This window comes from Plodia interpunctella, chromosome 10 (genome assembly GCF_027563975.2).
Source record: "Plodia interpunctella isolate USDA-ARS_2022_Savannah chromosome 10, ilPloInte3.2, whole genome shotgun sequence".
In the NCBI taxonomy this organism is placed as follows: domain Eukaryota; kingdom Metazoa; phylum Arthropoda; class Insecta; order Lepidoptera; family Pyralidae; genus Plodia; species Plodia interpunctella.
This window is the reverse complement of record NC_071303.1, coordinates 1,529,690-1,542,485: the sequence shown is the minus strand read 5'-3', so window position 1 is coordinate 1,542,485 and position 12,796 is coordinate 1,529,690. Positions and strand designations below refer to the sequence as shown.

Here is a 12,796-nt window from a genome sequence, read left to right as displayed (position 1 = left end):
GACATTTCGTTATCAGTAGAACAAAAGAATATTAACAATAGTGCTGTCTCTGTGTTATCTCTTTGTCGGGTAAGTTGGAAAGTGGTGGGGATAGTTGAGTTGATGTTGTTAACAGGTTCGCCATTTTGTTTTGCATGCACCACGCATCGGTTGTGTTATTATGTACCAGGTACCTAATGTTTGAATCATATTTTTTTAAATATATATCCAGTTATTATTATCAACGCAGTGCAATTTCATTCATTTTATATAATCAAAAGAGGTGAGTCACTTTTAATACATACTTTTTACAATACTTTAATAATATATTATTAATATCTTATTATCGTGTGTGTTAGTGAGGTTGTTAGGTTTCCTTATCACGTTTTCCTTTACCAATAGCAAGTGGTAGATATGTGTGTCTACATATGTTTTAGTTTAGTCAACAAACGACAGACTATCGTGCCAGGCGAGATTTGAACTAGCAACCTTTCACAGGCCGTACACATTGAATTTGTAGAATAGTTGAATGCGTAGAGTAATTGCTATTGGATCTATTAAATAGAATCATTCAACCATCGTGAAATATACGTCACTTTTTTGTTAAATGACTTTTGTTCTTATTATAATGTACAATTATTTTCTTTTGTTTAGATAATGGGAAAAGGCAGGAAGAAACGCGAAAACATTTGGAAGCACTATCGTGTGGGGCCTAATAAATCAGTGTTTTGCAAGCATTGCGACCACAAATATAAAATAGCAAATGTCAACAAAATGGGAAGTCATTTAATCAAATGTGATAAGTGTCCAGCAATTGTAAGAAAGGAGCTGAAAAATAAAACCGCTGTTAATGACACCAGTGCTACTAACGATGCGGTTATAGCAACAACGTCATCGCACCCATTATCCTATATTTGTCATTCGTTGGAATCAGAAAATAGTGAACACTGTCTGAATCAGCCATCGTCGTCTTCGCAGAAGCAATCAAAAGGAGATGAAGACATGGAAAAACTGACGGTAAAATTTGCAAAAGCAATATTCATTTCTGGATCACCTCTGAGCCTAGTGGAACATCCATTATGGATAGACTTTTTTCAAGATCTGCAGCCATTGTTTTCATTACCGTCCAGGAAGAACTTGTCAACAACACTTTTGGATAAAGTACACGCCGAAATAAAAACAGAAGTGACTGAATGTTTAAACACAACCAATTATTTGCATTTGCAGTGTGACGGATGGACTAATGTTAATAATGAAGGAGTAATAAACTTTATAATTTCAAATCCTGAACCTTATTTTGTGAAAAGTTTATCCACGGAAGACAACAGGCATACCAGTTTATACTTAAGCGAAGAAATTACAAAAGTAATGCGGGCTTACGGTGAATCAAAATTTGTATCTTTGATTGGAGACAATGCTAGAAATATACAAAAAGCTTTCGAATTAGTTAAAAATAACATTACACAAATAGTGCCTCTTAATTGTGCGGCCCATACATTAAACTTATTAACGCATGATATCATCAAATGTGAAGTTATTAAAGGGTTTATCGAAATAGCAATAGATGTTGTAAAAACAATTAAAAAAAGCCAAATTTTGAACTCATTATTAAATAATATTATTAAAGAAAAAAAATCCGGCGAAACCCTGAAATTGCCAATTAAAACAAGATGGGGTAGCCATGTAACTTCCCTAAAAAGTTTAAATACAACAAAGTCAGCCTTGCTAGCACTGGCTATTCACGATGATACAGCGCTTCCTTCAGAAACTAAAAGTACTCTTCTAGATGATAGTTTTTGGGGTATGTTAGAACATTTAATCTCTATTTTGGAACCCATCACCAACCCAATTTTTAAACTAGAAGGAAACCAATGTAATATACACAATGTCTTTCCTATATTCAAAGACATGAAGTCAAAATTAGAGTTCATTTTACCGAAAGTTACAATAATTAGCAACGCAGACAAGCAAAAAATTTTGAATGCAGTCGATAAAAGAACGAAAGACTGTATAAAACCTATACATTTAGCGGCTTATCTTTTGGACCCCAAAACTCAAGGGTTAATCTTGAATGACGACGAAGACCTGCAAGCAATGGAATTTATAGAAACAATGGCCCAAACCCAGAATATAAATGTTATGACAGATTTAGCCAATTACAAGGCCAGAGATGGATTTTGGAGAAAGCGATTTCTTTGGGAAAAAGTCGAAAATATAACTCCTGTTACATGGTGGAAGGGACTTTGTTCATCTAAAAACTTAAGTAAAATAGCAGTACGTATTTTAACTGCACCATGTACATCTGCGGCCACAGAGCGATCCTTTAGCAAGCATGGTCATATTCATTCTAAAAAAAGAAATCGCTTAACTACCGAAAGAGCAGCTAAACTTACTTTCGCTTCTTATAACTGGGATCTGCTTCACAAATACAATGAAACCGTGCGATCTGAAGCCAGTGACTCTCCTGGTCCATGGACTCCAGATTATGATAAAAACACTGAACAAACAGGTAGTGAAGACGAAAGCTTGGACGAAAGTCACTATAACTCCACTAGAGTAGATAATGCCTTAATAATTAGATCACCAGAATATAATATAGAATTTTTTGACTGTGGTAGTAGTAATAGTAGCAGTAATGAAGACTGACATAGATATAATGGGTATTTTAAATTTGATTCAGATTTTATTTTATATGTCTAAAACAGTGCCATATCAACCTACTAAATTAGTTCTATTAGAGGAGATATATGTTAGTATTGTTGATATGTTGTTAATATTATTGATTATATTTTAAATGTCAAAAAGAAGACTGTGATTTGATTTTGATGTGTGTGATATTACAAGATTTATAGTAATTATGCGTATGTTTATGCGGTAAATGGATATTTGTGATTATTTGTTTTTATTATTACTATGTATATTGCATTTTTACTTTAAAACTAAAATCGAAATATTTTTATAGTAAACATTTACTTGCTTTAGATTGTTGGTATTGTGTTACATATCTATATCCTATAAAAATCTAAGTGAACACATAGATCGTGCATCCCAAAAATTAAAAAAGTGTGACATAATATTTGTTGATAAGTACAAATTTTATTGGAATATATATTTTATAGAAATATTTATGATGATTAAAGAGTATATAATATATATATTTGTTCGTTTCATTCTAAATATAAATCTTATATTGAATGGCAAAAGGTTAAGCCAATAAAGTAATACCTTACTAATTTTTGAAGGCAATATTCAATTCTTACCCGGTATTTTTAATGAAAACCTGGTATGAATGGGTATTTTTTAATTTTTACCCTTTCTACTGGTATTTATCACTTTTTACCTACCCAATATTTACCCACCTGCCCATCTCTACTCACACCATAGTTGACTGTATGTATAGTAGGTATCTATATTATCGAATGACGAAATTCTGATGTCACAGGATTTCGTCATGGCGGGGAAGGGGGAGCGGCCAGGGGAGGGACTGATACTAATGTTATGAAATAGGTACTATGGCGATAATGGAACGAAATCGAATATCTTTGTCTACCGCACATCATGTAGTAAAACAAATTGCTTAATTTATGTTTGAAGAACTAGGTATACGATTTTTTATTATTACACAAATCAAATCTTTCATCATTCCAGCCGCAAGAAAACCACTTACAGGCCTTTTTATTTAGGTACTCCCGACGACAGATGGAGGGTAGTTACGTGTCTGTGTATCTGTATGTCTGTCCTTGGCTTCGTAGCAGCAAAACGGCTGAACCGATTTCAATCTAGTTAGTCCAAAGCTGCAGAGGAATGTGGAAAAACACTTGGATGTGAGAGAACATTTTTTCAATATCATGGAAGCATAAACTCATATAGTTACATTTATTTATAAATAAAAATACTTTAAATTTTCCAACCCGGAGTTCTGTCTGCCTCGTAAAATGATAAAAGGACGCGCCTCTTAAAATAGGTAAGTGGTGAAAAACAACTTACGGATTTATCTCAAAAGGCCGGTCCGGTGATAAGCGGTCAAAGGTTATCGAGACCGCACTAAAATACATTTTTATTACTAAAAATATGTTATGGTTCCGTACATAAATGAGACCTCTCTTCTCATCTCCTCAAAGGACCGTGATCAAACGAATGTCATTTATTTATTTAAGCTTTATTGCACAATAATATAATCTAAGTAGATAATAAAGAATGTTTATCTATACAGGGTTACTGGTATCTAACGCTTAACCTTCCAAAAGCACATCTTTTGATCTACGACTTTTGTCTAAACGTAATAAATACAAAAAAAACCTTTTTTATTTTTAACGTTTCTAAAAAACGTTTAACTCTATGTTCGATTCCGCTACATAACGCTACTGCCTTTCTCGTGTTGCTTGGCTATTTCATAGAGTTAAGATGTGTAGAATCGCAAATTAGGTTGTATTTTTTTTTATAAAAAAAACTACGAATCCCGAAGTCGTACAATAAAAGTTGCTTGATTTGATATACCCAAGTAGACCCAATTGATCAGTTTCATTACATTGGGTAGGTACTATAATCAAAACAAAGTTATCTGTTTAAAGCGGTTTTAATAAAAATAAAATAAAGTAAAAAATGCGTTTATTTATCAACAATGTATACAGTATAAACATCGGGAACCTAAACTAGGGAAACCTATCTTGTCTAAGGAATATGGAGAAAACGTTTTTGTTTCTTTGTAAATACCTACTTAGTACTGATACCTCATACTTTTTAATAGATATTTCTCAGCCATCTTGTCAAATCAGCTATTTAATTAGAAGGCTAGACCGCATTCGGCTTAGCCTATTTAATTTGTGTAATAAAAACTCCTTTGCGTTATTTAAAAAAGAATATCTAAGTCGATATTTAACAATACAACTGGAAATTTCGAACGCTTGCATCGCGATGAAAAGATCACTGAACCCCAAAGACAAAATATCGAAATAGGGGTCCCTACAGTTCGGGAGAACTTCGGGACAGTGCGCATGTGCGAAGGGGACTGACAGACTGGCTCAGTTAGAACCACGATACCGGTCTTGCCAATTACTATTGTTTGTATTATATCCTGTGATCAACCATGTCTCAAGATAAGGAACCAGGAGAGACTATAAAACTTCTCGAAATTAAGGTAAGTGTTTTACAAAATTGTTGTGTTGTAATGTCAAGCAAAGGTCACCCTTTAAGGGTGATATTCCGTTAAGTGAAAGTGGTAAGGTTGATTTTCGTCAATGAATTTGTAACGCGCGCTGTGACGTGTATTGGCGACGTTCAAATAATTATTTTTCTCGTATATAATACATTGTGTTCAAAATTTTGAAAAAAAAAATACAGTTTTAATTTGCCGCAAATTCAATTTTCTGTAGGGTTAGGTAACGGTTTTCAACATTTTGTATAACAACATTGTTATATGTATATTATTTTTCCCACCGTGATCTAACTATAGCAAAAAAAATAGTATTAAGAAACATGTTATTGAGGCAAACTTATAAAAATATAACTTATTTCCATACAAATATTTACTTGCCGTCTTGACTGTATGTATTAACACGTTGATATTTAATACGCAACTCGCTTACCAAACATAACATATATGTGCTTATTCTGTTATGACAAGGAGGCTTGTATAATTCTAATCTACGCATTACTATTAACAATACATTTATTGTTTCTCCTGTACATGTTCAATACAAAATGTGCTTAAATACCTTAAAACAAAAAAAAAATCCCTCACAATACAGAAAATATATAAATTTTCTATTTCTAAAACTAAAAAAGTAACGTTGACCTTCATGAATTATCGTTTCGTTATCAAATAAACTTTCTTTTATTAAAAAATCAATATCTCGTTTGTGATAATATAAGAGTAAAAGTTTCAGATTTTTCTATATGTATGTTTTACAATCATAAAATCATCGCAGTCATGTAACAATATCTATAAAATCAATATTACCACCATCAACCAATCTCGTAAGTGAAAGCTTTCTACATGTTTGAAAATAGAATCACCTTTTGTAAACATTACTAGATTGATCGCTTCACAAACTTACTCTACACTTCGATGGAAATTATGGAAAGATTTTACTTCATCAATAAATTTAAGAACGAGGTTCTTGTCGATCTATAATATTTTAGCTTCGCTTTTAAACGACACGACTTTTACTTCATCCACGAATGCCCTTCTTGGCTTTCCTTTCCCTCTTCTATTTGACTTATTTTTTTGTTAAATCATTATAGATTAGAGTGCAACACGTACGATACATTAGAGTACAAAGCAAAAGTGCACATATTGTCACGGATACTTTTCAATTTCTTTCATACGTAGGAAAACATTTAAAGAGTGACATTATGAAGAAATCATTCTTATAGTATAGAAAGAAATTAGTATTAGTATTAGTGTTAGGCCACAGACCATTTAACCTTAAGACCGCGCATCACCGGCATCATTGCGTTTTCATACTAAAATGTAGATACATTTTAGTAGTAGTATATACCACGCCTAGATAGGCGTGGTCTTAAGGTTAAATGGTCTGTGTATTAGGTAGTAGGACGATATCCGTGTAGAATTCGTAGGCTGTGGCGTAAGCGGTTCCTGGTATATTCGTAGTCGATCTACGAGCCGCTACGAATACACGTGATTACAAATTGGGTACATTACGACGGCGGCGTTACGATTTTACAATAGTACGCTCCTGTGAAATCTAAAATTTAATTTTAATTTAAGTCGAAATAAGTAAATTAGTTAAGACTTAACGTTAGTTGATTTCGATTTGGATTTGAACAATGTGGTCTCGAATCTCATCTACTTATTAAAAGATTTGAAAAGAAAAAATAATAGATTAAAAGGTAAACTAATATTCCGTCTTGTCTTCTTTATGCATGTTTACTGAGTATCTAAAATCAATGCAATTAAATGAAAACTGATATCAATTGATCAATGTTGCAAGTCACTTGATTAGTTGGTAGAAATATCAAGGGGCAATGTTCAAACTAAGATTGTTAGGGTTGCCACAAATAAGTAATTTAAGTTTATAACTTACACCACTGCCTAGAAAGGAATGTTATGTTTCCAGGTTTCTTTTTGCATATTTTTTTAGCATACGCTTTGTCAGATATAAATGTGTTGTTGTAAGAAATTTATTATGCTTTTAACTTTTTTTAATTAGAATTACTTATTTATGTTAGGGTTGATGATAAGGATGACAGAGAGGCAATATTACAGGTATTTTATTGTGAACTAAATTAAATAATACAAGGGGGATTAATATACGTTCGTATCCTTTTGTCTATATACAATACTGCGTTATTAATACGATATGCTCTTTTTCATGATAATGAACAATTTTTTGTATGCGAGTAACCACGAAATCGCAAACCAAAATTCAGCTGATCCATACAATTTTCACATCACAGACCAATTACATCAGTCAACCTGTATAATGAAATAAATAAATATATATGGACAAATCACACAGATTGAGCTAGCCCCAAAGCAAGTTCGAGACTTGTGTTATGGGATACTAACTCAACGATACTATATTTTATAACAAATACATATATAGATAAACATTGAAGACCCGGGCCAATCAGAAAAAGATCATTTTCCATCATGACCCGACCAGGAATCGAACACGGGACCTCTCGGCTCATAGGCAAGCACTTTACCACTGCGCCACTGAGGTCGTCAAAATTCAATTAGTAAGCTATTCAAAATTGTACTGATTTTTTAGTTATCCTGTAAGTCAACCCTACAATTAGATAAATAATTTCATAAAACATCTCTCACTTCAACCTACACTACGGGTGGAGGTTATCTTTAAGTAGTTAACGCAATTAGTTAGCTTATGACCCGTTGCAAGATACATATAGTATATAAGTAGATAATTATATCTATTTAAGTATTTAATAATTTATAGGTAAAAAAACTCTCGTTATTAGTAAAAAAATTAAAGCTAAAGTATGTTTTGTCACTGTTGCACTTTATAATATTTGACATTAATAGAAAGAGACAAAATATACTTTAGCTTAAAGAATTAATCGGTCAAGAAATAGAAAAACAAATCTTGAAAATGCCTTGATTTTTACTTACTTTGGGGCTAGCTCAATCTGTGTGATTTGTCATAATATATTTATTTATCTAATCTGTGCTCTATGGCTCAAAAAGAAAGAAAAAGAAAATAGCCACTTTTATTATTGGCATAGATTATTGGCCCTTTTTTGAATCTTTTTTTTAAGCGTTTTTTTATAGGAGGTTCTCAATTGACGTATATGTGTTTTTATTATATTTTGAAGTTTTCACTATTTAGTGAGAAAATGAGTTCTTTGTACGCAAAGACAATAACAAATGTTGTCTTATCTGTTTGTCTGTCTGTTTGCTATATTTAGAGCACAATGGGCAGTAATACGAGACAACAAGAGACGTCCGGCCTCAGATAGGATAAATGCACCAAGGTGGATACACACCACGAATTCAAAGTCAAATTTGTCAAAAAAACTCATACAAATGTATATATTTATAACTTCCTCAGAAATCACGCTATCCAATGGTGAAAAGCGCATGAAAATCTATGTTTTTGTTCATTTCTGAGTTTATGGCGAACAGACAGAGAGACGCAGAAGAGGACTTTGTTTTATGATGAAAGGGTTGTATCCAACACCAAAGCCCTGTTTCACGCCCCACTCTTTGATTTGACAGATAAAACTAAGTGCTAGATAAATCTGTTTGATGTAAAACACCATTTTATAACTAAATCTGTTGGATAAGTTCCATATCAGACACTTTGTCAGAGACCGGTGAAGCAGGCCCTAATCATATTCTTTAAATCAAAAAAAATCATTAAGAATACAGTAATAAATGACCCTTTGTTACATATATATTATTACATATATATAATGAATTGAATTAAGATATTTCAATAAAAATCCAGTTTATGATATTTTTTCCTGCAATGAAGCTATAGGTTTCCTCAACTCGACCTTCTGAACGCGGAATCACCTTTCATAAGCCACAATAAAGTGATCCAAGCATGCGATCTCCTAAACAAGCCGGAAAAATACTTACCTATCCTGAAGAAGGTTTAGTTACAAGCTGTTACAAGTGAAATCATAAACAACAAATATCAGAAATCATAAAGCAACTTTCATTGCGAAGTTTTTTACAAAATTGACTATTTTGATATAAGTTCTTATTGTAGTTAAATATATTTGTGTATACTGGATATTGTGTAGTAAACCGTTGAGGAGTACAGGTGTGACGCTTATCATAATAATGTATTCGAACTAAACATTTGTAATTTATTTTTAGATGAAACGGTTGAAGATATCTGCTTCAAAATTGAGTTACAAGATTCTATACTTAAACTATAAGTTAAATAAAATTCAACGCGCCGTGTGCGTCACATGGAATTAGTAGGTACTCCGTACAACGACGTACTTATCATGGACCCACCGCACCCATAGATTTTTTGTTTGTTTCGTTTATCCTTGTGGAAAGGCAAAGGGATCTAAGCCCATACAGCCGTAACACCCATAGATAAAAGTAAAACACACCGCATCGCACACCGTGTTTTTTAACAACCGCAATTAAATCTGGTGGTTGTCGAAATTGAGCTTTATGTTTATTCGGCATTAACTATTTAATTTATGTTCGATGTTGGTGATTAGACATTTCATTCTGGAAATTCCTTTTTTTAGACTACTTTAGTCAGAAAATTTCCTTTTTGAGAAATAGTTGTTGAGTTAAATAATTGAATTATCAAGTAAGAGGATTCTGAGAAAAAAAAATGGTGCGATTAAAAAAGAAACGGAATAATAGAACAATGAAAAATTAAATTCTCATTCTTCTACTCTTTTGTGCAGACATTGAACGAGATATTTAAGCAAATAAAGAATATGACAAAAAATAAGTTTAATTGTTATCACGTCTATTAAGTTAAGTTAAATATGGGTTGAAATTCTTATTATAATATTATTATTATATTATTAACTAAGTACTAATTGGATAATACGTACCCGAATTGATTGTTTTGTATAGAATAGCACTTTTATATTCCCACATACCTACATAGGGAGTGTACGGTGGCGGCGAGGTAAGCTAAACGATTTCGAGAAATCTATGCCGCACCGTAGAAATTGGAAAACAGTTTAAACAAACATAAAACTTATGTCTTTACCATACAGTTCAATATTGATGCTCGTCTCGACTAGAATGCAGTCAATAACAGCAGATTTGTCGAGGAAAAGCTAATCACAGTTCACTCACCCTTCGATGTAGGTATTATATTTTAACTCTTCTCGTAAAAATATGTTCTGAAAAAAGAAAATACTCCATGAAGGATAATATATGAAAATCCTACTAAAATTATGTGAAATTTTGTGAGGATATATGTACCATGTATGTACTTAAGTCTGTTACTCTTTCACGCAAAATCCACTGGACGGATTGTTATGAAATTTGGTACACGGTAAGAACATACCTGGAATAACACATTGGGTACTTTTATCCCGAAATTCCCACTGGAGCAAAGCCCCGGAGCGCAGCTAGTATTAGCGGATCCTGGGTTCCGATGAAACGGCTGAGGAAGAAACCGGGAAAACGTTCAGACGAGTGGGAGTGATATGAGTCAGACTCACATCGTACGAGTACGATTCGAATCGAATCTAGTACCTTTCGGAACACTGGACTACCACCGATTAAAATCTGACACCAATGATTACTTAAGCTACATTTAGTATAACTCAAGGAAAATTTAGACCTTCTTGTTCGATTCCTATACCTATATTTATCTATTTAATAACCACATGGAAAATCTTCTCGTCATCTAATGTGCGGCAAACAGAATTCACTAGATAACTTGTGCGATCTAATGAGTTGAACAAATATATCCTAAAATAGTGATTGTGAAATTGTGATTTAAAATATAATATTAACCAAATACAAATAGGTACATGTTGTTTAGGTATGTAGGTACCCTAAAGGACCAACCAGGAAACTATCTAATACGAAAATTACGAGTTTCTATTATCCGGAAATAATCAGTAAAATTCATAATAAAATCAATTCACCATCATCATCATTAAAATAGTAGGTAATTGAGACTGCTTATAAGCGTCATGTTTATTTTTAAAACTACGTACAGGAACTTTGTTGGTACTCTACTAGTAGTCTGCGACATCATCTGCGTAAGCCTAAAATACCTACTTACCTAAAAATTAATCCTCTCTTAAAGGAATATTTGAGGGAAAATCCAATTTAGTGCTGAAAATGATAAAAATCTTTTAATAGTTTTATTAATTTACTAAGTTATTAATTATTATTAAAGATAGCACCTAATTATACCTATCCGTTTAATGCAATCCGAAACTTATATCGGAGTAACCATCTTGGAGTAGTTATGATACAATAGTTCCAAATGAATAATTTAAACAAATATTGCTATTGAAAATGATTGCCGATTCGCCGGCACCACCGGTGGGTTCCGGTTCGTGCAATTCTTGTATTTATAAGGTTTATTCTTCTTTCGTCGCCAGTTCACACCGGAGCTACTAACTGAACGGTTTTCCCGCGCTGACCGCTGTCACGTTGACAGGTAAATTGGCGGGAAAAAGAAAGCATAGACTTTCCTTTTCATGATTTTTGCACCTGGATTTTTTTTTCGCTGTCGATTTATACTGCGATAGAAGAACAGTTGCTGTAATTCATTTTCAAATGTACAGTGTTCAAGGTTGCCGTCACACGTGGTTCCAGTGATAAGCTAAGAAATTTACTATAAGTGACAGAGTGCAAGTGCAAAATGGAATCCAGTGATAAAATTCCGTTTGGACGCGAGAAAATGGAGAAAGAAAAGTTTGGTTGTGACAATTCGGGATTTATTATGACTGAGAAAAACGTTTGGAAATCGGAAGTAAGTAAATCATTTATTGAGTTCTTGACGAAAATAAGTAAGGTATATGAAAAAAAATCATATAAGTAGAAGGTAATTACTTGAATCGTAAAGTTATTGAAGTATTTGGTCAACATAAAAGCAAGGATCTTAAAGAATTGAAACGTTTTGAGTTTTGGCCTCGCTATTAGGTATGTGCTTCAGACCGTAACCAATAGAAGTAATACGTTTAACGAATAAAATAGTAAGTATACATATAAACTAATTAATTATACAAAAATGATTCAGCACAATAACATTACAAATTCGCAATAAGCATCGACTTTATTACTACCTAATTAACTATAATTGTCTCTGTGTTACCTACACGGTATACAAGATATAACCTGATGAAAAATTAAACAAATAAATTAGGTATATAAATTTAAAAAATAAAAAATAAAAATAAACTTTATTTTTTCTCCACAACAATACAGGTTTCTAGACTACACTATAACTAAAACATTATAATTGATCTGCTGTGGTGAACCGGTGCCTGAACTGGGTATCCAGTGGAACCTGTCATACAGGCACCTGGTCTCCCCTCAGAAAGAATACAAAAAAGAGACAGAGATGTAGATAGCCTTAATTATTAAATTTTGAATTACAATTACTTTATTATGTCGGCAAAACGTAACAAACAAATATATATTTTTTTAATAAGAAGAATAAGTAGGTACTCATTTAAAAAAAAATCTCAAAAATGACAATATAACTACCTAGATTATAGTTTATCATTTTTGGGAAATCGAATGAATACTTATTGAGTTAATCTGACACACAAACATTTGCACTTACAAAAGTAGAATTGCATATAATTTTATTTCTAGCGAATCCGGTTCGAGATTTTATTACCTATATGTTGGGCAAAGTCTAAAAAAATCGAAGGA

The 12,796-nt window shown here is 32.6% G+C and overlaps 1 protein-coding gene across 2 annotated transcripts in view; it reads left to right on the top strand.

Moving 5' to 3' along the window:
* Window positions 1-4,953: 4,953 nt before the first annotated feature.
* The window catches only part of nebu (nebulosa), a 39,104-nt gene continuing 31,261 nt past the window's right edge, over window positions 4,954-12,796 (top strand). The window contains exon 1 of one of the 2 annotated variants that reach the window (XM_053750423.1): window positions 4,954-5,116. In XM_053750423.1, coding sequence (XP_053606398.1) covers window positions 5,066-5,116 — 51 coding nt within the window. In that variant the 5' untranslated portion in view covers window positions 4,954-5,065. Of the gene's footprint in view, window positions 5,117-11,723; window positions 11,889-12,796 lie in introns of those variants that run through there. The other variant, XM_053750420.2, reaches the window with a different exon arrangement.